The 26,245-nt window shown below is 36.8% G+C and overlaps 3 protein-coding genes across 3 annotated transcripts; 2 read left to right on the top strand and 1 right to left on the bottom strand.

Annotated features, from left to right (window-relative positions):
* Positions 1-3,059: 3,059 nt before the first annotated feature.
* On the top strand, positions 3,060-3,500 carry nanos2 (nanos homolog 2; the record flags this gene model as incomplete). The annotated part of the gene is made up of 1 exon (XM_084414231.1): positions 3,060-3,500. The coding sequence occupies one exon, from the start codon at positions 3,060-3,062 to the stop codon at positions 3,498-3,500; it is 441 nt and encodes a 146-aa protein (XP_084270357.1).
* Positions 3,501-6,945: 3,445 nt separating this feature from the next.
* On the top strand, positions 6,946-11,720 carry ptrh1 (peptidyl-tRNA hydrolase 1 homolog). Its single transcript, XM_084414037.1, has 5 exons — positions 6,946-7,636; positions 8,699-8,918; positions 10,323-10,422; positions 10,521-10,566; positions 10,659-11,720. The coding sequence occupies exons 1-5, from the start codon at positions 7,451-7,453 to the stop codon at positions 10,917-10,919; spliced, it is 813 nt and encodes a 270-aa protein (XP_084270163.1). The 5' UTR covers positions 6,946-7,450; the 3' UTR covers positions 10,920-11,720.
* A 10,412-nt stretch (positions 11,721-22,132) lies between these two features.
* Positions 22,133-26,245, bottom strand: tor2a (torsin family 2, member A). Its single transcript, XM_084414027.1, has 5 exons — positions 25,997-26,245; positions 25,016-25,281; positions 24,434-24,609; positions 24,225-24,352; positions 22,133-23,640 (listed from the first exon to the last, which is right to left on the bottom strand). The coding sequence occupies exons 1-5, from the start codon at positions 26,112-26,114 to the stop codon at positions 23,396-23,398; spliced, it is 933 nt and encodes a 310-aa protein (XP_084270153.1). The 5' UTR covers positions 26,115-26,245; the 3' UTR covers positions 22,133-23,395.

Below are 26,245 nucleotides of genomic sequence, written 5' to 3' on the forward strand. Positions count from 1 at the left end.
TAAGCCTTGATTCTTCCCTTATATGGTATCTTCCCCCATGTATTATTCTCTTATTTCTTTCAGTATACTCTGTAGAAGTAAATACAAACTAAGTTAATACAGCGATACTCTGAATTCACCTTTCGATTAATAAATTCACTCTGGAAATAATCATGGAATGATTTCATTTGGTACTTCTTGCAAATAAATTCACATATGATTCCCTTCACATAAATTTGAGTTTCAGTTTTCAAAATGAGTTCTTTGAGTCAGTGTTTGAAGATATATTCACAATTTCGAATATAATATAAATATAAAATGGCTGAAACCATTGAACAACTGTATTGTCATTCACTCAGTCTTTCCTCTTTGATTGAATTTCTCCAAAAGAAACAGAGAAATACAGGTATATGTCCTATGTGCTTTTGGTTCAGTTTCCTACCGTCCAACTCTGCAACGTCTGCAAAGTCCCTATGTGGTGAAAATCAAACTTTGAAATGTTGTTTATAATGTCTATGTGATGTTTTTAATATGCTTTAAGACAAACCGTGTGCAAATTCATAAGTCTGCAGCATTGCTGAGTATTTTCTCATTAAAACTGCAGTGAACCAAAGACCAAAGAACCAAAATCACTGGTGTTTCTGACGTCACAAACTACCTTGTAACCAATCACGTCAACGAGTGATCGTCAACGAGTGGATCTCTGAGAGGGTGTAAATGAACAGCGTATACTAAATGAGGTTACACACAGTTACATTCAAGCTATTTTAAGGCATGAGGATTTTTTTTTTCAAGGAAAAAACTTTAAATAGGCCTATGTAATTATGGTGATCAAAGATGAGTTTTAAGGGATACAATTATTGACTGCAGGGGGACTTTAAGTTTTTTTACTTTTAGTTTGAATATGTTACTCTTAAGTTTATCTATAAGCTAGTGTGCTCCAAAACAATGACAAAATTCGCATTTAAAAGATATAAGCGTTCAAAACTTACAGTCTCTCACTTCCGCCAATATGGATTAACGATATTAATGATTTTGAATCACTCTGCACTTCAGCTTCTCATCAGATTTTTAGCCCAATCAAATGCTCTCTAGAATCTGAAGCGTCCCGCCCCCTACATTCTAAATTGTTGTATGGATATGTAACAAAACAATGTGTTTACAAAGCATAAATATAATATCAAAAAGATATAGGTTGTTGACTGTTGTTGATTATTACCAGTGGTGACGTTCTCAACATTGTATGCTGATGTTGTATGTCGCCAGAAATGGAGTAATCACTGCCCCCAATGTGTAGTGAGCCAGCTAGGGTCCTTAACAGTGCCTGGATTAGTGTACACTATCTACTGATTCACGAGTTCGGGAGCTAGGAAGCTAATTGAGACGCATCCGAAAATAGTTCCAAACAAACGCTGCATCCGAAATTCTAATACTTCCCTACACTCTTTAGTCTGCGAAAAACAGTACATTAAAATAGTGTCCGAATATATAGGCTGCATTCGAAATCACATACTTCCCTATTTAGTAGATGAAAAACAGCATGTGACAAAAGAAGTATGTCCGAATTCACAGTACTTCTGGAGAGCATTCTGAAGTGTACATATGGACACTTTACTATCCCATGAGGCCATGGGAGAAGATTTGTGAATGGAGGTGAAGCGACGCAAGTGACGCTGGTAGGTCACATGATAATGACAACATGGCGAATGTACGTCCATATTACATTCATACTACATACGAAAGTAATCTGAAATATATAGAACATAGGCTACTTTTTTAACGGTCGTGAAGTGACGTAAACTGAATCATAACTGAACAGAATCACCTGTCGCAATGGCCAGTGACTTTTTTTTTTTTTTTTTTTGTGTAACCTCTAAAATTAAATCAATCTAAAACAAATGTTTAAGAGCAAACATGTTGAAGATTAGCAGATAAGCTGTCGATTCATTAAATGATAAGCTATTTCCTCACAAAAGCGGTTTATTCAGCTTAGTGAAGCCTCTTCTACATTGTCATCCATTCAAAAAAGGCCTCTGGTCTCCTTCCCTACGTACCACACTATTAGCAGGCGTTGCGCTTTTTTCGGCTAAGGTTGCAGGCTTGCCTTCAAATGGCTTTGAGTGTGCAGTCTCAGCTATCCCATGAGGCCAAGGGAGGGGATTTAAGAATTACTTTTAAGGAAGTAGTGCACCAATTTCGGACTCAGAGAAAGTCACACCTGAGCCCCTGTGCATCTCCGTTGATGAATGAACTAACATCAACAAAGATGAATAAACACTGTAACAAATGTTTTGTTCATTGTTAGTTCATGTTAAAAAGTGTTATCCATTATTTTTATAGGCTACCTGAAATATTTGGACATTTAACACGTAATTACATTAAGATTATTGTGAATAATGGGTATGCTGTACATTGCTGGAGATTTCAGTTTCATACAAAAATATCATATGCAGAAAAGTGTCATTTCATTTTTTTTATTTCATATTTCTATATTCATAATTTTAGATTTAAAACACTAATTTCATAACATTATTCCTGCAACTGTAATTGCAGTGTAAATGCATAGCCTATAATAAAATAAATAATACTGATTTCTGTCAGTAATGCACAAAATTGATTTTGCTTATTCAATTCCAGCATAATGCCAACTCAATACATGTTTATTTATTTATTTAAATAAATAATATGAAAGTAGCCTAATTTAAAAGTGTACAGTATGTAAGCCTAACTACATTTTTTAATGTGTTTTTTAATGAGAAGACTGGCCTTTTTTTCTCTAACTTGAGCACCTGCGCCCCAAACATCCTGTGCACGACCCTGAAAATGTTACAATGTTTAAATGTTACAGAAAGCAGACAGAGGCGCTAATTGATACAACACAATAAACCAAAGCGCGAGCTTGAACCAGTGACCTTGTGAGGACCTCGGTCAAGCAAGCCTCACGAAAATTGGATAGGTGTTCAGAATCAGAGCCCCAGACAGACCAGACATTCCTGTCTGGAGTCTATAGACGACTATCCTATAAATACTGATCAGGGGTCATGGGTGACACACACCTCACACCTGACTGAACACTGGACATGATGCAGCCCTCCTCTCTCACCGATCGCGAGAACACCCTCCCCGCAGCTGACGGGTGTTTCCTCATGTGGCGGGACTACATGGATCTCCGCAAGACTCTGTCGCAGCTGCTGGAGGAGCATCGCGAGGAAAGGCAAGCCGTGGCTGCGCGTGTGACCCCCGGGGAGCGATTCCTGAGCACCGGCTCATCCAGCAGCGCCTCCAGCACTACTTTCTCCTCCTCCAGCCGGGACCACCGGCGTGACACCTGCGGCTTCTGCCTAAAAAACGGAGAGAGCGAGGAGGTGTACATGAGCCATAGACTGAAAGCCCGTGACGGACGGATCCTATGCCCGATCCTGCGGAGTTATGTGTGTCCTTTCTGCGCGGCCACCGGAGACTGGGCGCACACGCGCCAATATTGCCCTCGGAGAAACGTTTCGAAGACGAGCAGGATGTAAACCAATGGACTCTCTCTCACACTTTCTTGTTCATGTGAAACTGAAAGTCTCTTTTGTATGTTGTATGCTGTGAAAATCTGTTCAGAAACGTTGTTTATATTACTGGTTGAAATGTGTTCCAGGGTTCCTTTCAAAATAAAGATATTTTTCTAGTTTATCAAAACCCCGTTTTAATTCTTGTTATTGCTTTGCATTTAAATAGCCTACATTCGCCATTATTATGGTTTGGAATTTAGTTAGACAGGTATCAGATAATAATCTGCTTTTACAATTTTCAGTTTATCATCTGGTGTCCTAGATTTGTTGCTAAAAGCAGTTATGATAAAACCTGATTTCATCTGTCAATTTCACAAGCTTTTAATCTTTGTTAATGTTAATTTCAACATTTACTAATACTTTATTAAAATCTTGTTAACATTAGTTAATGCACTGTGAACTAACATGAACAAACAATGAACAGCTGTATTTTTAATAACTAAAGTTAACAAAGATTAACAAATACAGTAACACATGTATTGCTCATGGTTAGTCCATGTTAGTTAATACATTAACTATAATGTTAACTAATGAATCTTATTGTAAAGTGTTACCAAAACATTTACCAAGTATAGCTATTTGATAAAAACGTAAAACATTGTTCCCCATTGTTCATAATGCCAACTCAATACATGTTTATTTATTTAAATAAATAATATGAAAGTAGCCTAATTTAAAAGTGCACAGTATGTAAGCCTATAACCAACACAATGGTTATTGATTATGATAAATGTGAATGTGAAAAAACATAATGGTTATTGATTATGATAAATGCGAACACATGATTGCACACTGAACAGTTAACACTTGTCTTAATGCTAAATAAACAGTCTATTTAGAATGTCTACATCTTCTGATCTCATTTTTCTCATCAGTTACATCATTTACAAATGTACAAGTATTGTAAATGAGGTCTTGAATTGTTTCAAACAGAACAAGAGTGGTAAGGACTCGTTAGGCCTGAAATATTCACTATAAACACGGTTTGGAAGATGGATTCATGATGTACTCGCTCATTATGTAACTTTTTTAAACTTTGTAAAAAAAAAAGGTTAGTGTACCTTTGTTATAAATGCTTTGTTATAAATAAAAGTATTGTTAGTTCATGTTAACCGATGAAGGTAAGTTATAATGTCAACAAATGAAACCTTATCATAACGTGTTACTGCTAACTTAACGAAAAAGGCAGATCTGAACATATCCATCCATAAAGGCTTGTGCTTATGTTTCCATTTACAGCAGGGATGGTGTAAATAAGGGACACTCTCTATTTCTTGCCATTTGAGATTTGACTAAGCCATTAGAATAACAGATAGCAAGCATAGTCACAATGGATGCCTGCAGGCTATGGGCAAATAAACCCACCTAAAAATGCATGAATGTCTTTGCATTATAGCCTATAACACAATATCAAAGTAGGGTTAGGGTTAGGTTAGGTAACCCTAACCCTAACCCTAACCCAAGTAGAATTTATTGTTAAGTTTCAAATGGTACAAATATATATATACAGTATATTAAAAACGAATGTGATGAACTAGGCCTATTTGCTATGACACCTGAATGAACTTGAGGGAAACTGACTTCATATTGCTTTTAATAGCCTAATCTTTTTTTCACACTTTCTTTTTCTTTCTTTCTTTCTTTCTTTCTTTCTTTCTTTCTTTCTTTCTTTCTTAGTTAAATATGTAACGAGTAGACCTACATTTTCTTGATCAAGATTTACTGGATCATGTGCCATACGATCAATAAGCTTTGTTAACAAACAGTAGCCTACTTGCATAAAATGCATAAATATAACTTGTCTTGTCACTCTATATCTCCCAATAATATAGATGATATTTAAAAAAGCTATTGTTATGTTTATGGAACATTAACCCTCTATGGTACGAAGTTGCCTCCAGGCAACATAGTCTATTTTAGCTTTTTTACAATAAAAACTTAATAAAATGTAATTGGTCAATGCTCTCTAAGGGGAAGGGAACTCAAATACTAACAAATGAAAATGCAAAAGAGTGGCCACATGACCCACAGGGGTCCTCTTTTGGTCCCTCTTTCAGCACACGTGCACATGTCACATGGCTCCATATTTTCTCCACTGAAAAGGGCATTTTTCACTAATTTCTGTCCAGATAATCAGTTACAAAAAATCAGAGTCACCTTCACTGGTAAGTAAATAAGTATTTTCAAAAACTTTAAATTATATATCATCAAATGTTTCATAGGAAATTACATAAAACTGAAAACTGAAAACTCAGCATGGTTCGACGGGACATTTGGCCACTATAGTGGGAAATCGGACAAATAGTGGGTTCGTGGGACGAGGGCGTGGCTTGTGAGTGGTCAGCACGGGCCGACTGGTCATTTGGCCACTATAGTGGGTAATCGGACAAATAGTGGGTTCGTGGGACGGGGGCATGGCTTGGGACCGGTCAGGGGGGTCCACGGGACATTTGGCCACTATAGTGGGCAATCGGACAAATAGTGGGTTCGTGGGACGGGGGCGAGTGGCGCCAAACTGAGGATGAAGGCGGCGCTACTTCTGGGGGTCTCGGATAATCGGGGGGCTCCCGTCAGGCCCCCCCTGACCCCACACGGGTCATTAGGTGATCGTTTGTACACACCGATTGTAATGTTTTGATATGATAACTTGATGATATGATGGTTTTACTTGCGTTCCACGATGGTACAATGTTGCCTGAAGGCAACAGCTGGATAATAAATGTTACTTTTTATTAAATATGAAATGTGTAATTCATTAAAAACTTGATAAATATGTTTGTTCAATTGTTTAGTTAAAGAAATTGATGTTTCCAATAAATATATACATTTTTTCTTCATGAAAATGTCAAATGTTTAAATTTGTCCATTGTGGTACAATGTTGCCTTGAGGAAACAAACTTTTAATTAATAAATAAATGTAAAAAATAATGATAATGTTTATTGATATTGTTATAGTGTCTATTTGTAAGCAGGAAAAACATAACAAACAATTATTTCCTCACTGATATCATAGAGGGTTAAACACATTAAAGATTTCACAGCACAAAGATGTGCACCACAACCTGAAATAGATTAATATTTTTTAGATCTATACTAAAAGGCAATTTACTTGCTAAAAAGTATAAACTATCAATCAGAGGACAAAAGGGCATTTAATAGATTGTGTAGTACAACAGGTTTTTCAGCGAAGTTTTGATCATGCTGTTAATTTAGAAGCCTTTTGATAATGTAGGCTTTATGGGGTTAAGTTTTCTTTTTCCCAAACCTTGAACGTGTTTGTAGATCTGTCTCTGATACTGTTTTTTCCATCTCTCCTACATGGCACTGTCTGAGGGAGCACTGCCAAAGGTTACTCTCCACCATCACGATAGGTGGCGCTGTGGGGTTGTGAGGACTAATAAACTCCTTCGCTTCTCTGAGGTCAGACAACCTCGCGGGTGCCAAATATAGGAAATACACGTATAGAAATGTACGCATTCATTTACTAACCTGATCAAAACACAGACTGTTATCCCAGCGTCATCATTTCAGTTTCACATATATTTCAAGTAGTTCTGGGATGGACCGAGATAAATGTTATACTTCGCCGGAGGTCGCCCTGATGATTTGCTCCGTTAGGGGGGATTTTAAAGTTGAAATCTGGCAATCTTGCAATGCACGTTGACAGCAGAACGTGTGGCTCCATGCCGGTAAAGACCTCTGATCCACGTGAATGAATCGCAAACAAAGCGTCTTCTAATCAATTCATATGTCCTACCGATTATGCTTTTATATAAGCTGTAGTTGCTGTGTTCTGGAGTCACGATTATATCCGTAATATTAACGTTCACCAGCAATCGAGATGTGCCTGATGAAAGTCGCATCGAAACTGTAATAGACCGGTTTGGTAAACTTTAAACTTACCATGACTCATAATGAGTAACACCACAGTTCGAGGCAAAGTCTGGACGGCTGTGACTCAAGCTTTCAAACTGCCAATGGCTCTAATAATGCGGATGATAACGAAGCTGATTAACCGAGTGTTGATGAGCACGAGCGCGCTGCCATCGCCGAAGATGACGAATGGTCAAGCGGCAGTTGACTGTAACAGAAGGAAAATGGTACGTTATCGAAGATGTCTTTTATTTGGCATTATTATAATTATTATAGGTTATGACAAACCGTTTTTTCTCAAAAATAGATACTAAAGTTACAGTGTCTTATTTGTAGTTACTGTTTATTAATCCTAGAAGTTTTTTTACACCACTAGTTTTACTGCTGTTCTTAAAGTAAGTTACTTATCAGTTGGTTACAAGTAACGTTACTCGTTACAAACTAGTATTTTTTTCTTTGCTAATATAGTCTCTTTCCCAATAGTGACAAGTATCTACAGTAACAAATATCAATTTCTATCTACTTCAATAACCCATTTATTTAACACTAGTGTGTATTTCATTTGTTGATAGTAAATATATATATATATATATATATATATATATATATATTACAAGTAACGTTTTAGTCATTTAGTATTTTTAAAATGAAATTAGGGATGAACCAATGTTGGCCAATACTGATAACCGCTAATTCTTTATGCTTGAAAGTCGATAATCGATACATCGGCCGATAAATCTAAATCCAAATTTTTATATAATTTTTGAGAGCCTGATTGCAAAAACAAAAGTCTCACCAGTAAAATCCATGTCACAAACACACAATTATAATGTTCTCATGATAATTTTATGTAGCCGATATGACAGACTTGCGCTGCACATGTTACACTGAAGTGATTTCAGTCATATTTCAAGTTATTCAAAACCATCATGTTGAACAGTGCGCATCTGAAGTGTCTCAGCTGAAGGAAATAATACATTATTTATCAGCTTTAATATATCAGCCAAATATTATCGGGCCGATAACGATAACATTAAAAATGAACATATTTCGGCCGATACCGATATGGTGGCCGATATATCATGCATCACTAAATTAAATTAAGCTGTAAAGTGGCCATTCTGACCAATTGTTCTATATGGCAAGTAAAAACGGAATTAACTAATGAGATAAGGCTTACTAATAACAGCCGAGGTGTCAATTAAATATTAAAACCTATGTACTAGTTTAATCAGGACCTTTATAAACCTATGATTGAATCACTTTGTGTATTTTTTGTTGTGTTTCAGGTTGTCGGGCTGGGAAACCCTGGCATGAATGGCTCTCGACATAGTGTTGGTATGGCTGTGCTTACAACGCTAGCAGAACGTTTGGGAACGCCGGACAGCTGGAGATCTGACCGCCAAGTCTCAGGAGAGGTTTTTGTAACACACCTTCAGGACATTCAGTTGGTTCTTCTTCGACCCAAGTTGCTCATGAACATCAATGGTGTGAGTGTGGCAAAAGCAGGTGAGATGCATTGTATTATCCTATAAAAGAATAACTCACCTCAGGTGGATGATTACAGGAATCTTGGGCTGGGCGGTATGACAACATATATTGTACGATCCAAAATTCGGTTCTCTTTTGCAGCTTATTGCGCTTGAATGGTCAAATACACACACATTTTATTGTCAAAATGCCCATCGGGTGGATTATTCACATACACGTGAACAGTTGGGTGAAAATCAGATGTGGATCATTATAGAGCTGGTAAGTCCCGCCCCTTCCGCTAATCCCCCTGGACCTCAAAGTTGAAAAACCGTCAATGCAAGTGAATGGGAGAAAATATTTATTTTCTGGTCCCGTTTGAATTTTGCCATGAATGTGAACATATATGTTGTCTGTGAATTTTTTATAGAACTTTTCGTGTAAAGAATGCTACAATTTAGCGGGTAGAAGTTTGATACGGTTAGACTTTGTGTGAAAGCACTTTGTGGACTACAACTCTTCGCTGCTTTCGACGCGTTTGAAACGTCACCACCACTAGCTCACGGATCCCGCTAAACATGACTGTGTCTTTGGTGCACTTCACCGCCTTCTTTCAGGGAGAGGACAAAATCGTTGAGGTTGGTGAAAACCACGGGTAAGTCAACTTTATGGGGTGACGTCACATAGGCGACATGTAGTCTTTCTCGTTAAGTCTTTTCCACAACTGCTAGCCGACGAATCATACCATATACTGTCAAACTCGTAACATGAAAGATTATATAAAAAATTCACAGACAACATGTTCACATTCATGGCATAATTCAAACGGGACCAGAAAATAATTATTTTCTCCCATTCACTTGCATTGACGGTTTTTCAACTTTGAGGTCCAGCGGGGTTTTACGGAAGGGGCGGGACTTACCAGCTCTATATTAGATCCGAGCATGAGGTCTTAAAGTGACAGCAGCCTAATATACCTGTGTCATTAATGTTAATCAAACAACAAAAGACAAAGAGAAAATCATTCACTGCTCTTGACTGAATAACATTTGTATCTTTAATAATAATAACCAGTTCATAATCAATTCATAGTATACAGTAAAGACTATGCAGTCTTTTATTTATTATAATATTAATAATGTAATATAATATTACCTTTTTATTCACTGTCTTTACTATTACTTAAATAAACCTACTGTACCTGAAAAACTATACTATATTTAATTTGTATTGTATTTGTATACTTTATTTAAACTGACTTTATTTATACTTATTTAAACTTTACAATTACTTTATTTAAATTGAATTTGTCTAATAAATCTTTGCTCTTATTTTAAGTTCTAACAAATATTTTGTGATGTATTTCATTATCAAAATAAGATTTTGGTCATATCGCCCACCCTTGTTTCCATCAATCTTCATTTTATTTTTTTGTTTTTCCAGCCAGCAAATTTTCAATTCCGCCTGAACATATTCTCTTGATTCACGATGAGCTTGACAAACCGCTTGGGAAGTTCGGCATTAAACACGGCGGAAGTGCAAGGTGAGTGAAAACTTTTGTTTTGATAACATTGGTTTGAGTTTCTCTCTAATATGTTATATTGACTTCATTGGTCACTGGACCATGTCTCTTCCTCTCAGGGGTCACAATGGCGTGAGATCATGTGTGGACTGCCTTCATACTGATGTAAGTTAGCAAATATTTCATAGAGCAAAACATTAACTATATAGTGACTTGCTGTATAAGTTCATTATAACACACGCTGATTGTGTCCGCAGGTGATGCCACGGTTGCGCATTGGTATTGGGCGACCGTCAGGCAAAACGCCTGTCGACCGTTACGTTTTGGGACGTTTTTCACAAGAGGAACAACATGTTTTGGACTCTGTCATGAAGCAGAGTGTAGATGTTCTGCTGACATTTCTCACAGACTCGCAACCCCAGACTTCTCCAGCAGAGGGAAGGAGAGCATCACGCAAGAATAAAGCAAGGGCGCTTTCACCGCCTCAGGACACCACAGAAGAGCACAAACTGAACTGACCTGTTACAGGTCAAGTTATCAAACATATCAGTTATCAAACATGATATGTTTGATAACTATTTCTCTGTTGTGAAGGAGCTCAGTTTGGTTATGATGCCATGTTTAGATCCCCAGCAAAGCTATGGACATGGAGGGCAAAACCAAAACTGACATCAATACATAGTAATTTTGATTACTCTGTTCTGAAGGAGTTCAGCTTTGTTAGAATTCACTGTGTCTGCCATATTTTAAAGTCCAGTAGACTTATTAGGATACAGCAGCCTGCATTACATGCTCTTTTGTAGTTTCTCTAACAGGATTTCCAAAATTGGGGTTTGCCAACCCCTAGAGGTTCCTGAGGGAACTGCGGAAGGTTCATGGCACTGGAATAGAAATGCCAATGCTGTTTAAATTTTTTTTTTTTTAAATGTACATGTCAAAAGGTTGATTAAAACATAAGCATGAGAAAATAAACAACTGAAATTTTTGAACATGTAAAGAAGAATTCAATATATTTTTGAAAGGTTAACAGTACTTCAAATATATCAGCATGTTTATCAGATAAATAACTTTATTCATAGGCATTAATGTGGAAGAACAGTTTGGAAACCCCTGATTTAAAACCCAGATGACACGACTTCATCGTTAAGATAATCTTAATAGTGTCACAACTGGATGATTTTAAATGTGTTCATTTCACTGTATTGTGGCGTTTTTGCTTTTAAAAAATATTTGCCCATTACTATGTTCAGCTATAGGTTAATAAACTTTAAACATTTCTGACATTCAGAGAACTGTGTAACTTAATAAATGTATACTGCAAAAAAGTGTTAATTTTTTTTAAATAAACATGTAAAAAAAAAGAATAGAAAGTGACATAAAAGAAATATTTCAGATTATAGGTCACAAATTATAGTGTGCTGCAAGGGTCTGTTTTAGGCCCTCTGCTATTTCCAATATACATACATTACCTCTTGGTAATATTATTAGAAGACATGGATCAGTTTCCACTGTTTAGTTTTATATTTCATCACAACCAGATGAAATCTCTAAATTACCCAAGTTGACAGAGTGTGTTAAAGATAAAATATTGGATGACCAGTAATTTTCTTCTATTAAATTCAGATAAGACTGAGGTATTACTTATTGGACCAAAAACCTGTATACAACCTATTATAATACAATTTGCATCTACAGTTACTTCATCCTCTAGTTAAAGACTTGGGTGTTATTTTAGAAACTTCCAAACAGCCTTCTTCCAGCTCAGAAACACACCTTACAGAGCGTTATCTGATACTGATGCAGAAAAGCTATCTATTTAGGACCTCTAGACTGGATTACTGTCATGCATTACTAGGGGGTTGTCCTGATCCTCAATAAAACTACAGTTAGTCCAAAATACAGCTGCTAGAATTCTTACCAGAATAGTGTATGATCATATAACCCTAATTTTATCATCTCTACACTGGTTATCTATTAAGTTCCGTATCAATTACAAAGTAATTACTGATCTAAGGCCCTTAATTGTTCAGCTGTATTTAACCAATCTTCTATCGCCCTGTGGTCCATCAAAAGTCCACTAAATTGAGAGCGTTTTTGTATTTGGCTCCTAAACTCTATGTTCGAAGCTCAGACACTCTCCCAGTTTAAATCTAGATTAAATACGCATCTCTTTAGCCAATGATTCACATAATACACCCTATAACCATGTACTCCGGTTATATCAGATGAAATGCACATGATTATCTTTTGCTGAACAGCAGCTACGCTAATTATTTTCCATTTGCTTTTCTGTTTCTACCTTGGGATGCCCATAAGAGTATGCCAGCTCCAGTTTGATTCCAGCCTCTTATGAAGATTTCTAACACCTGTGAAGAGATGAGATGACGCCAAACCCCGCGAGGACTTCAGATAACTCCAACTCTGAATCAACATGCACCACTGACAAATTTTCTATATAATCATTATGATCACAACTTGTAGTAATTGCGATTACTACGATTACATGATATTAGCTAACTGCATGATTTGTAGTATCTTACAACTGTACATTTCTGACATATGGACATCCTCTTTGACACAGTCACCTCTGATAATATTACTTTAAAATGTAATGTAGAAGCATGAATTTTTCTGTAAAGGTGCTTTGAAACTTTACGAATTGTTAAAAGGGCTATATAAATGTGAATTGAGTTGAATTGAATCATGCGACTTTATACAGGCGTTCAGATGTTCTTCCATTGAAGTTCAATATGCTCTTTGGATCATCTTAAATCATGCTGGAGAAAATGATCAGATCTGACACAAACATGTGGAGTTCATGCAGCGCAGTGCTGCTCTCATTAAAGCAACATTAGAACAAAAAGTGTGCTACAATATTCTGATATTCAATGTAAAATAATAAGAGTTTGAAAAAATGCTGTATAAAATGAGAAGAATTCAAAAAAATAATAGAATAATTATATCTAAATAATTGCAGAAAGTTGTGAATGAATTCCATTGTTAAAATGGGGCATTTTATCTCTTTAGCTCTGACATGAACAAATGTTTTGAAGGTCTAAGAGAGAATCACTTGTTTCGTCACTGAATTAACAAATGCTGAATGAACACTGAATCGACAAAACACAATCAATGCAACTCTAATATGTACAACAATGAATATTGCAGGAGCCGGTTTAATGTCTTTCTGCCAGCTCTTTGCTTGTCGGCTTTAATCACACTTAAAAGTTATCAAGTCATGAACTCGTAATTAACACCATAACTGATTAAAAAAAGAAATACGGACAGAGAAGGATAAAATGTTAATAATCAGTGATCTGAACCAGTGCTGTGCTGAGATTTCTGACAGATGTGGAGCGTTCATCCTAGAGGACTACAAAGAGTTCCATCAATACCACAGCATTAGAGAACTATTGAAAAATACTTCAAAGACAATATCACTTGTGGCAGATTTTCAACATTCCAGCTACATTGACAAATAGGCTTTCCCTGAGCAATCCTTTACAATGGACCATTCCCAGCTCCTCTGAATGGTCAGGATTGCTTGGTCCACTCTTAGCACCAACAATAGCTGAGGTCAGAGGTTACTGGCACGGCTGGACACAGCTAATACAAAAGTGCAAATTTATTCAGGGTAATGTTCTGAGCCTCATAGGGGGTCTTCCCTGTTTTACAAAAATATTTAAAGTAATACCACCCAATACACAATGCCTAAACTATATCTCAGTAACTAAGTCATTAAAAGAGTATTTTAGATTTCTCAATTTCTAAATAGCCTATATAATTTTTGCGAATTGTGTCTTTAAAAAAAAAAAAATCTTATAAATTAACACATTTTACTAATCACAAGAATATTTTTTGGCCAAAAAAGTTTTCTTTTTCATTTAAAATTTTTGTGTCAATTGTTTTACTGTTTAAATTTTGCTTTAAAAAGCCTATAGATATTAAAGCCTAATATGCTGCTTAGTGGCAGTTTACATTGTAAGTGTTTACCCCATTTACATTGTTACAACATGTGTTCAATCATGTGTTTTTCTGAGCAATAACGATGTAAATGTTCAATGGCATTTTTGTAGTCAGGATTTTATGTTCCTTTACAGAAAAAAAGGGGGGAAAGTGACCCTAATAACCCTCATCTCTCCAATATATGTTTTAGATTAAAGTAGAAAAAGGCTTTACGTAACACGGTTCTAATTTTTACGAGCAATTAATATTTGGCTATATAGGCTACTTCAGTGTTTACAGAAACACTGTATTATGTGCCTGTTACTTATGAAGTGTTAATGACCGATTCCTTTGTTGTAAAGTGCCAGGTAATCCCTTGCACGAGTAGCTTTTGAGAGATAGGAAACGTCATCGAGGACACAAAGCGTAATGGCACTGTAGACACTGTTGGATTGTAATTGCAATGGCCAAAAAAAATGGAGTGTTGTTTCTTTAAGAGGTTTCTGGTCCCAGCGCAGCTGCTGGTCAGTACGCCGATTGAGACAGTGGATACTCATCCCCTTCTCACCACAATGGCCATTTATCACTCACTGGTGTGTTATTCAAATCTCGTACCAAGCGGCCACCGACCCCACTCTCGCCCTCGCCGTTTATTTAGAAAGCTGCGCAGTTGTCACGCGAGCCTCAACGCATCCTTTAGCCAGAAACGCTGCCAGTGTGTTTGGGTCGTTCTTTTACAACAGTCCTCTGGACGGGAGTGATAAAAAGCTAATGTATAAATGAACTCGTGCCTTTTGACTAACATACATTGCGAGGGTCACGCGCATCGCGTCTTGAACACGCTAAAGAACTTTATTTTATTCTGCGCATTGAAGTTGGAGACTCGCAGCGCCGCGGAACGACACCTCTGGAGGAATTTGACGCACATCAGGAGGTTTCTCCTTTTTTTTCTTTTTTTTTTTTGCTCGTTTTTGGTCTTCCATGCTTGATCAGAAACATCTCACAGGTGCAGACATGGCGAATCGCTGCCTCAGTGCCTTCTGAAGAAAGTGTATCGTGATGGTGCAGCACAGCCTGAGCCTCCTAAAGATCACCGACCGCATCGACAGAGAAGCTCCGCCAGCACATTCCTCGAGCATTTCAGAGGGAAATTTAGATTTTTGTGTGTTACAATTGGTCATTTATTTATTGCACTGGAACGAATTAATTGATAAAATCTTTGATTCATTTGGTTAATCTGAGCCTTATTAACCCGGTATAGGCTAAGACACGATTTTATTTTGCGGTTATAATTTTAATAACCCACCCACCCCCCCAAAAAAGGTCTGTGGAAATATGCTATTATTATTTTTTTGGTAAAATAACAACATTAGAGTCTTAAAGCAACATTACAGGCTTAAGACGGACAGTAGGATTTTGAGTGTCAATTTCGTCTCGTGCTATTGTGGCATTTCTGTAGATAACGAAAAGTGGACCGGACAAATATTAGGATGTAATTTCACTGCCAAGGAATTTGTGAAATACAGCCGATATATTGAAAGGCAGCACGCCTGAATTATGTAAAGAAAGAAAAAAACAATGTGCTTGAAGGCCTTTTTCCACTGAGGAGCAGAAAACACACGAGGACCCAAACGCATGGATCCTACAGTAAATATTCACATATACAACACAGTTGTGCTGTTTGTGGAAATATGACCTCAAGCAGTTGATTGTCCAAACGCAATTCTTGTGAAATGTCAAGCGATCAGTCGAGAATTGTGCCTGGACATCTGTTGCTGGAGGCTCCCACGCGTCTCCAATCAGCTCTGATCATCAGCTCTGTTGGGATTTATGCGTATTTTATTTTTAATAACGAAGAACTCTAATGGTTATTTAAAATGAAAGTGTTGAAGAAAACAGATTAGCTGACTTTGTCTAAATGTCTAATGCCTAATTTTAATAAACAAGATTGCATTTGTTGTATTTTTCGTTATGTGGTGGTAATGTTTTGAATTAACAATAGAAAATAGTTTATCTTGAACGTTAACTTCATGTCACGTAAACACTACATGTATAAGATTTATTGTTTATATGGTTTTATTTCATATCAGATGTTGGTTTGTTTTTATTTGATTTGGTACATTACCATAACATAAATGTAACCTAAAATAATGTAAATTCAGCACTATCAGATGTTTTTAAGTAATAGCCTGTAATAAAATAAATCCACATTTGTAAATCACGAAAACAGATTTTGCCTGCATTGTTGTTTAGTAAAGCAGAACGAAAAATGTTCATCAAATGAATTTTATGTTAAATGGTCTGTCGATTAACTTTAATAAAGCTTTCATTTGTGATATTATTGTTTCTTTTACTCGTTTAAAATGATCTGACAGGATTTTACGATTTTGTCACATTTGAGGTGTCTGCTACAGACTTTAGGATAACAAAGAAATGGCATGTTAATCCAATAGGATTAAACAAGATTAGTTTTACACACAGGTCAGATCTTTTGATCTTTTTTAAATCAGCACGAGCAGCATTAAACGAATACATAGTTATCCATTTGCATTAGACCTTTTCATATTTTTTTTTCTAGCCTACATATATTAGGTTAATTATGCTGGAATTTATTTAAAGGCCAGTTTATACGGTATAGCCTAATTATTAAATGGTAGCATAATTTAAATAGTTGTCTTAGATTTAAACCACATAAAAAAAATAAGGATTTGGTTCCATCCAACGTTACAATAAAGAATTTATAAATCATAGCAATATTTTCTTATTTAGGACACTTTAAAAAAACATGAAATTGAAAACATAAATAAAATAATTATCAAAATATAATTTAAAGAAAACAAAATACAGTTTCTGTTTATAACAATTCACTTCGAAGAACCTTGGACTCTTCTGTTCATATGTGTCATCATTTAGAAGATCCTTTATTATTAGCCTGTTTTAGCGCCATTTTAAATGTTTATTTGGCTAATTCAAAGCAAATTTTTCTGTAGGCTATATACAAAATGTGTTTATTTCAGGCATTCTACTAAAACTATTCACATTCCTCTGCTAGGCTATGTAATGCTAATATACTTTTATTTAAATGGTTACACAATTATAAACAATTTCCTCTAAAAATGAACTGCATGGTCTTATAGAAGACTAACTCTCCATGCACTGCTGTCCGAGCTTCACGTCCCCAGCAGAATGGAGTCACTGAGCTGATATGAAAGACTAGGCTATAGGCTATGCTGTGTTAGTGGATTTTACTTATCATTGCAACTATCTCACATGGAAGCAAACGAGGCCATACATCATGTAGAGGGAAGACGTGTCACGTGACAGTGTCAGCATCTGTAAGAGTCTTAGTAAGTTAGAGGATTATCAATCATTTCATGCTTGCAAAGAGGGACAGATTTCGGACGGACATCTTCCAGAGGCCCATGTCCCCCACTGACCACACAGAGGCCAAGGGCATCCCCGGTGCCCCCTCCACCCAGCATTCCCCCTCCTCTCGCCCTTTGTTCACCTGTTGTCCTGGAGACTCCATTGCTGCGGTAACCCACCCTATTGTTTGATTTAGAACAGAGATGAAGAGACACAGTCCACAAGTAATCTCACAATGAATCAGCATAATATGAAGCAATATCTTGCCTTTTGAAATCGGAATGACAGAAAGTGGTATAGGATGCAATATCTTAAAAGTTTAGTAAACGGTACCCTAAAAAGAAATTCAGGACACACATTACCACAACTTAAATGCACGATTACAACTTTTATTCTGATTTATTGATTAAATTAAACCTTTTAAGTTTGAATTCTTTCCCCGCCATTGACGGGATTTTCCGGCTTTCCTACGGTATGGGGCGCTATTTGGCATCTTCTGTAAGACTACAGAATCTCCACATCAAAACACACGTGAAGAAGCAGAAACAAGCAGTAGCAGATGCACATTTAAAATAACGCGATTATCAACATTAAACAGCATCAAAACTGCCTAACGTTACCGAATGAAACGTCGACCCAGGACTGTGCATTGATTAAGGGGTGTCGATGGACTCGATCTACTCCATATGTTTTGATAATCGTTCTGAATCAGATCCAGGCGTATAGACTACAAAACACGATTTTCTCAGCTTTTTGCTCAAAATTTTGCTTTTTTTTTATGAAACTTACCCACATTCAAGTGTTGATAAAAAAAGAAAAGAAAGAAGAATGCATGTATACAATTTTTTTTTTTTTTTTTTTTTTTTAAGCAGATGGTCTCTTTTTTCTTTTGATAAATTGCACATGCAGAGATTCATACAACAAAATATTCTGGGGGCCATTAAACTTTTGTAAAAATGAGCAAAAATACTGGCAGAGGCTTGCAACTTTAAAAAAAAAAAATGCTAGAATTAGTTCTGTTGACATATGCTATAGACTAATGCTGATCGTTTCATCAACTTAATATTGTGTGTAATTTAAAATTATTATTTATTTATTTTGCATTAATTCAGCCTATTGTTTTTGAAGTTGCAATAACTAGTCATGGGACCAGGGTAGCACCATCAGGGCAGGACTTAGGGGACTGAGTTTATGTTTGGGCCTATACTTATGCTACAAACATCATCATGGGGTAGCACAAATTACACAAAAATTAAAATACGCTTTGAGGTTCCTAGAACAATTAATATGCAACATGCAGTCAAAGTTTAGTGATAGGCTAATATTAAATAGTCATTATAATACAATATGATGTGCTCTCTCGGTTGAGAAAAGATCAAGACTCTAATAATAAAGCCAAGAGAAAACAGTATTTTGAAATTCATTGTCATAGCTATCAGTCCTCTAATGTCAGATTCTTAAATTTAGTCAACAAATTCAATCAGAATGCAAAGACACGGTTGTATGACTATTATGACCAAATATAAAGGACCAAATATTTTGCCAAATATATGAGAATATATTTTGCCAAATATATGAGGCAAAAATAAAAGGAAGTCGGTATCAATTAAATCCATTTTTAGATTGACACAGGCTGTTTAGACATGGCATGTATGGATTTACACAGCAAATTATAATTGTATAAATTATGTTAAGAGATTAATGTTTTAAATATATATATTTTTTTAAATGTAGAAATATGAATTGATTGAAAAAAAGAGAAAAGAAATAAAACTGAAACTAACACCGCCAGTAGGTGGTGGCAAGTCTCCATCTTAATGAGGGAGTTGAATCCTTTATTAAACCGATTTGTTCAAAAATCCTAATTCATTTAACCTAGCAAACGACTGTATTTATGAATAGGTATAGCCTAATTGAATCATTTACTCGTCTGATTCTGTCTTTCTGATTCTCGTCTGATTCTGACTCTTGGCTTTGGGTTCTCGAGCCCCTGCCCTTCTTAAACAAATATCAATGATAATATTGTGATCAATAAAACAAAATGCATTTGATTATAATTATCATGACAATGTGTACAAAACTAAAGTAGCCTAAATCCACGTTTATTTTTACGTTTCTGTCAGTCTGTCTTGCTGGTGTGATAACTCACATAGGCTCGTGTTATGTAAGGGATAATGTAGAGCGAGGCGGTTGTTATAGCGAATACAACCCTGACAGGCTGATCAGGACCCCGACGCGAAGCCATTATCCCTCTTATTACATGGCTACCAAATAAATCAATAATTTGACACAAAATATTGATTTAAAAAGGAGTTTATTTATTTAAAAACGATTGTATTGCTTCCGCTAAAGAAAATAGTCCGTTCCGTCTCTACGGTTAGAATCCTGCGTCCATAGCAACGCTCTGTTTTTCATGGCAACGGTGTGTTAAACTTTGCAGGAAATAACAGACCGCATTCTACATTAGAATTCAACCAAGCCATGTAATAAAAATATTTTATTTTCCTTCCACTAACCTGACTAAGGGGCCATTTACAAGACTTTTTATGCATTTTGGCCATTCATTTACATGACAACATCGTTTTGGGGGCCTAAAAACGCAAACTTTAAAAAAGGGGATTGAAAGTGCAAGGTTTTGAAAACGATACCGTTATCTCTGTGTAAACTACAAAAACGTGAATTTGTGAAAACGGTGGCATCATGCGCATGCGTATTACATGTGCAGTCTAAAGCCACATAGTTTTTCTTTACAAAGTGACACCACCAACTAGTTACCTGGCATGCCATTCATAATACAGCGCTTTTAATCGGTTTCACGGATCTGTGTGAATGGGAATCGTTTTGACAACGTTGTCTACGCGAAAAACGCGAAGGAAAACCTTTTCCAGTTTTAGTTGCCTGCATCGTTGTCGTGTAAACGTACCCTATGGTCTATAATAGGTCACATACATTTACGCAATAAACAAGTTACATTTAGCATGTGCTATGCTATCTGTTGAGTTTAACTGAAATAGATCAGATTAATTGGTTTCAGAGCCACCCCTCAGTTATGTATACGTAAGTATACTTGCAGCCAGACTAATTATCAGTAGTGTGTTAATGATTAGTTAACTTGAAGTGTGCTATTTTGAACTAATGTTGTACTAAGGATATTTTAGGTGTAATTAAATTAGCATAACTTTAAGTGTATTTAGTGTACTTTTGTGTACTACATTGGACCAACTTCAAGTATACTTAGTATACTTTAAGTAAACACAAGTAGTATACTTTAAAGTATCTGCCTGTGTAGGGACTAATTACATGCTTGATTAGTGATATTAAAGTGTACATTATTTGTGTTAGAAGTACATTACAAATTCATTACGAGTGTCTTCGAAACATACAAGCAATATACCATAAGCATAATGTTAATAATGACACTACCGAGTCTCACAAATACACAAATAACCGATGCAGAAAGAGGCAAAAGTTGGTTTAGCCGAGCGTCTCAGCTGAATGCACCTCAAAAGGACTTTGCTCAGTGTGCTGATTGTTTTTCATCTCTGGGCCACACAAGGCCCGCTCCATCCTCCGTCCCACCCCTCCGCCGGCCGCTAACTCCGGCCTGACCTCATCAGCACTGTGGCTGGGCACATTTACAAGTGAAAGACGGCCAATAATGGGGTGGTTAGGGAGAAAATGAGGAGACAGAGGGGTGCTCACAGATGTTGAGGGGGGTGGGGGTGGGGGAGGGCATTGTAGACAGGCCAGGGGGGACCGGCGGAGGGGGTGATGTTGTGCCTTTTTAGACCTGATTTGGGACAGAATGGAGAGGTGTCCGATTGAAGGGGCCAGCGGCCAGGCGAGGGCAGCCGCCTTGGAGAGCGTGTGAACGGGAGCACAGGGGTCAAGCTAAGAGCAGAGGTTTGGAGGAGGGAGGGGGTCAGTCTGCTATTATCTTGCTTTTTGTAACAGTCCAGCAACGTTTTAAAATCCTCCCTTTGACGCCACCCAAGGTGAGGGCCTTGTCGCTACACTTCCTCTTGGTATTTTGGGATGGGGCAGATGAAGTCATCAAAGTGGGTATTAGTGCTTTGTGTGCAGGTGAAATGGTAGGGAAAGCTTTAAGAGCTTATCCACTAAAATTCAACATGTTTTCAAAGGGCTTAATGTCCAGCTCACAGTCACGGTGTCGCTTTCGCGGACCTTCAGCAGACCACCTAACACCTGCTAACATTTCCTGCTGAGAAACATTTAATATCCTTTGGTAAGTGGTGGAAGAAGGACTGTCAGAGGGAGCTGGGAGGCTTTGTGTCATTCAGTAAGGGACTGAGAAATGGTCATATATGGGGTTTGGAAATATATGAAAAGCTCAATTTATACTAATGATGCTCAAAGCATTGTGAAAAATTATCATGTGGATTAAAATGATCAAATACACAAGTTTAAAAAAAATGAAAGTTGATTTTATTGCCCTGGTTCTTCTTTTCATTTTGTATTCATATACGTTTCAAATAGAACTAAAAAGAAAAAGAAAATAACAACATGGCACATTGCTGGAAAAAGATGGATATGGTTGATCAATGAATAGAAAAGTGCATGAAGAAAATAGTTTATTCTTTAAAACATATTTACATCTCATTGTAGAGTATTCTAAATGAATGTGCAGAATAACTGTACAATGTAAACGATAATGAATAACACTGCAATTGGATACGGATAGCATTCCACTGAATTTCAGGGCACTTCATGTTTAAATCTTTTATCTTCCCTTTAGTGTTTAGAATTAAATAAAGGAACTTAATGCTGTTCTGGGTTCTAAACATTCTGTGAGTTTTATATAGTACGGAGAAAGAAAAAAAAGATTGAAAAAATAATTATTTAAGTAAAATCTGGCAATTTGTCTCAAATTAATAAAAGTAGACAACATGGCTTTTAAAGACAAGAGAACAAAATTGATCAAAAATCTTTTTTGCAATTTTGATATGATACCACAAAATTCTCAAGAGGCAAAATATAATATTTTATGTTCCACTTCCACATAAAAAAATAAAGTCATACAGGTTTGGAATGAGGAATGAGGGTTAGTAAATGATGACAATTAAAAATTTTGGGTAAACTATCAAATTCAGATATCGTTATTTACATCGTACGGAAGGAGCTGATCGATTCCATTTTCTGATTAAAGTAAATCTGTTTAAATAATAAAAGAAAGCTTTTATACATCATTTACAAATTGAATATGATTTTTTTTTTTTAAATGGGAAAAAACAACAACAAAAGGTATTGTGGGACAAAAACCCCAGCTTCAAGTAGGCACTGCTGCCATCCTGTGGTCAGCATCAGAAATACAGCACTTAGTTTCATTGTCACCCCATGATGAAATAAATAATCACTGAACTTTAGAGAGAACTTCATTTGTAATGATCTCCACACTGAACATTTGTGTTTTGTAGATTGTTTCAGTGTCCCAGAGAACTCTGAAGTATAAAAGAGGTCAGCTCTGAATTTGGCTTTGTATTAACTAGCAACTGGCTTATTCTTGCTTGATTAAAAACTGCAAAAACCAGAGATGTTTCTCAAACCCTGTTCATTCTTCATCAGAACTCATCCACATGGCTGAAACATACTGAAAGAATGTCCCAAAATCCCAAATTCATGTTGCTTCAAAAAAGGCTTTGTGCTGTGAAGATCCTAAAGAGGATCCTCAAAGGAACAGGTTCACTTTAGCCGGCACCAATTTGCAGCCAGTGCTGGAGAAATATTGTCCGTCATTTGGTGTGTAAATCATGGCGCCCCCTACTGACGATGCCACATCTGCACGCTGACACTCCCAGCGCTGGCAGAGCTCCCGCTGGGCACAGCGCTCCACGTGCCGCCGAAGCAAGGGAAGGAAAGGCACAAAACGAGTGATAAGCTTTTCCGTGATTATTCTGGAGTGGTAGAACCCACCTGGGAAACAAAGTTCATCCACAGATTAGATTGAAAATTGTGCAACAGGCACATGAAGCACTGTAACTAGCAGCTATCATTAACAGGACTGAGCTGAAAGACCCACGACCATAGATATCATATATAAAGGCTAGATGTCTCGTGCGCGCTGCTGGCCAATGGAGGTCGACGTCCGCACGTGGCGGCCATCTTGCCACAGTGCGCTCGCTCACTGTTTAATGGTGCAAATACTTTAAAATAACCATAACTTTCTCAATTTTCTACCGATTTTCAAACGGTTTGGTTTGTTATAAACGTCAGAGATGTAGTTATGAGACTACATTCATACACTGCATACATATGAAAAATTATAACATACATGTTCAAGCATTCGGAATTATAGCCACGTTAATAACGTTTGTAAGAAACCAAACCGTTTGTAAATCCGTCAATATTTCAGCGAGATATGAGGATTTGTGTGCATGTTGATCATTCACCTTAATGCACAGAGCACTGAGACAAGATGGCCGAACGGTGATACCGGAAGTGACTGCGCCATAAGACATCTAGCGTTTATATATGATATCTATGCCCACGACACTCACTGTTCTTGTTGTTGTACACGGCGTCGGCGATACCGTCCTCCAGCTCATCGGGGCGAATGTCCTCTCGATCTCTTCCTGCCTGTCGACTCTCCAACGCAAGTTTGTTCACTACCTCCTGACCTACAGTACTGGAAAAAAAATTGAAAGATGAAAGCCTGTTCATAATAAGCATATCAAGCATGACTCTAATATCAGTCATTCAGACTTACCTGATAAATATATAAATCGCCTTCCGGTAGTTTGTCTGGAACAGAATATGAAAGGGGCCTAAATGCGGTTCTAAAACATCAATCACACCAGGAGGCATTTTCTCCATCTCATCGAAGATAAAGATTGAGCGAGCGCAAGCGGTGAGGTTTCTCTCGACCCAGAGTTTTAGATCTGACTGCGCACAAAGCAAGAAAAGAACAAATAAATCTGTATATTTATCTCTTGACAGGATATAAATATTACAGTGTGCAACAAATATCCAGAGTGGCCAAGTCTGCGGTTCTTTTAAATGGTTGCCACGGGTTGAAAGGTTTGACATATTGCAAAAATTGCATTCGATTGGAATGCTTGTATTTCTACATTTGTGTACTAGATGATGAGTTTTGTGGGGGAAGGAGACTGGTAGGAAGCCTATTAAGTGAATTTCAAGTTTATTTCAGTGTTTATAAACACATAACTGTAAAATATGTATTTTAGGTATTGAGTTCTGATATTTGGGATAGGGTCATTAAGCTAGTTTTGGGCTAGTTTTATTACGCAGACCTGGCAACTCTGTAATACATCAGGAAATATACACGTACCCTGTATTGTTGCACCCGGTTGGCTAAAGGAAAGTGTAATGTGGGAACAAACTGATGGATGTACGGACTGCCCATAGCCGTTCCGTAGATATATCGTCCAATCATAGAGCTGACCAGACTTTTTCCAGTCCCGGATGCTCCATGGAAAGACAGCACTAGTGGTCTGTCTGGGTTTTCATTCTGTAAAAAATTCATCACTGCTTCTGAGACAATGTCTTGAGCCATATGCTGACCATAAAGGTTTTTATAAAGGTCCCACTCTAAACCTGTAAAAACACAAGACACAGTTGAGGTGATTGAATAAAAGTTTGCTTTTACTCACAGCTGTTACACTGGAGCATGAACATATGTCACAAGATCTTCATTCGACAGATATATTGAATCACATCATTACAAAGCAATTCAGTAAGGTATTGACTGCCATTAAAATGAAGGGGAATGCTAACAGATTGCTTTTTACTATTCATCAGAATGTCAGTCATAAAGAATGTTTAATTTTAATTTTATTGGTGCACATTTTCAATTAATTTACTGTTATATGAGAATGTCATTTGTGTTACTATTTGAAATATTTATATAGTCACACATCCAGCTAAATTGACGTATATAATTATGTGTAACACTTTTAGTGTGGCTTAAAACATTTTTATTAGCAAGTTGTAAGTATGCTAACATCAAATAGATTGTATCTTAAATGCATTTTCGCTCATCCAGTCAAGCAGTGATGTGTTTTATACACATTAGCTATTAAAGATGCGTGCACACTGTAAACTATGTAGCATTTTATGTTTACAGTGTCATTAGCTGTCACATACCATTGGTGTATTCGGTATATTAAGAAATGGATCACATATTTATTTTGAAAGAAATTCCCTAGTTTCCTCTGCTGAAGCTGGCAACTCTACTGAGTAGTATGTACTACAGAAGCTAACGCTAACTGTTATGCTGAAGAGACAGCTGTTAATATTATACACACTTTACCTTTTATGTCTGGTTTGTAGTCACATTCGCAGCTCTCGGATATTGAACAAAAAATAGACTTTATCTCGAAACCGGTACCTAAGTGAGTACAATAAATTAAGAACAGTATAAATATCATGGTGGCTACAGTCTCGGAGCACAGCTCCAAGATGAGTTGGATGGCGGAAGCGAAACTACAGTTTCACACAGACACTAGAGGGCAACAACTGATGTTACACATTTCCGCGAATCGGTTCTTTCGAGCAGTTC

Source organism: Rutilus rutilus (assembly GCF_951802725.1).
Source record: "Rutilus rutilus genome assembly, chromosome: 7".
NCBI lineage: Eukaryota > Metazoa > Chordata > Actinopteri > Cypriniformes > Leuciscidae > Rutilus > Rutilus rutilus.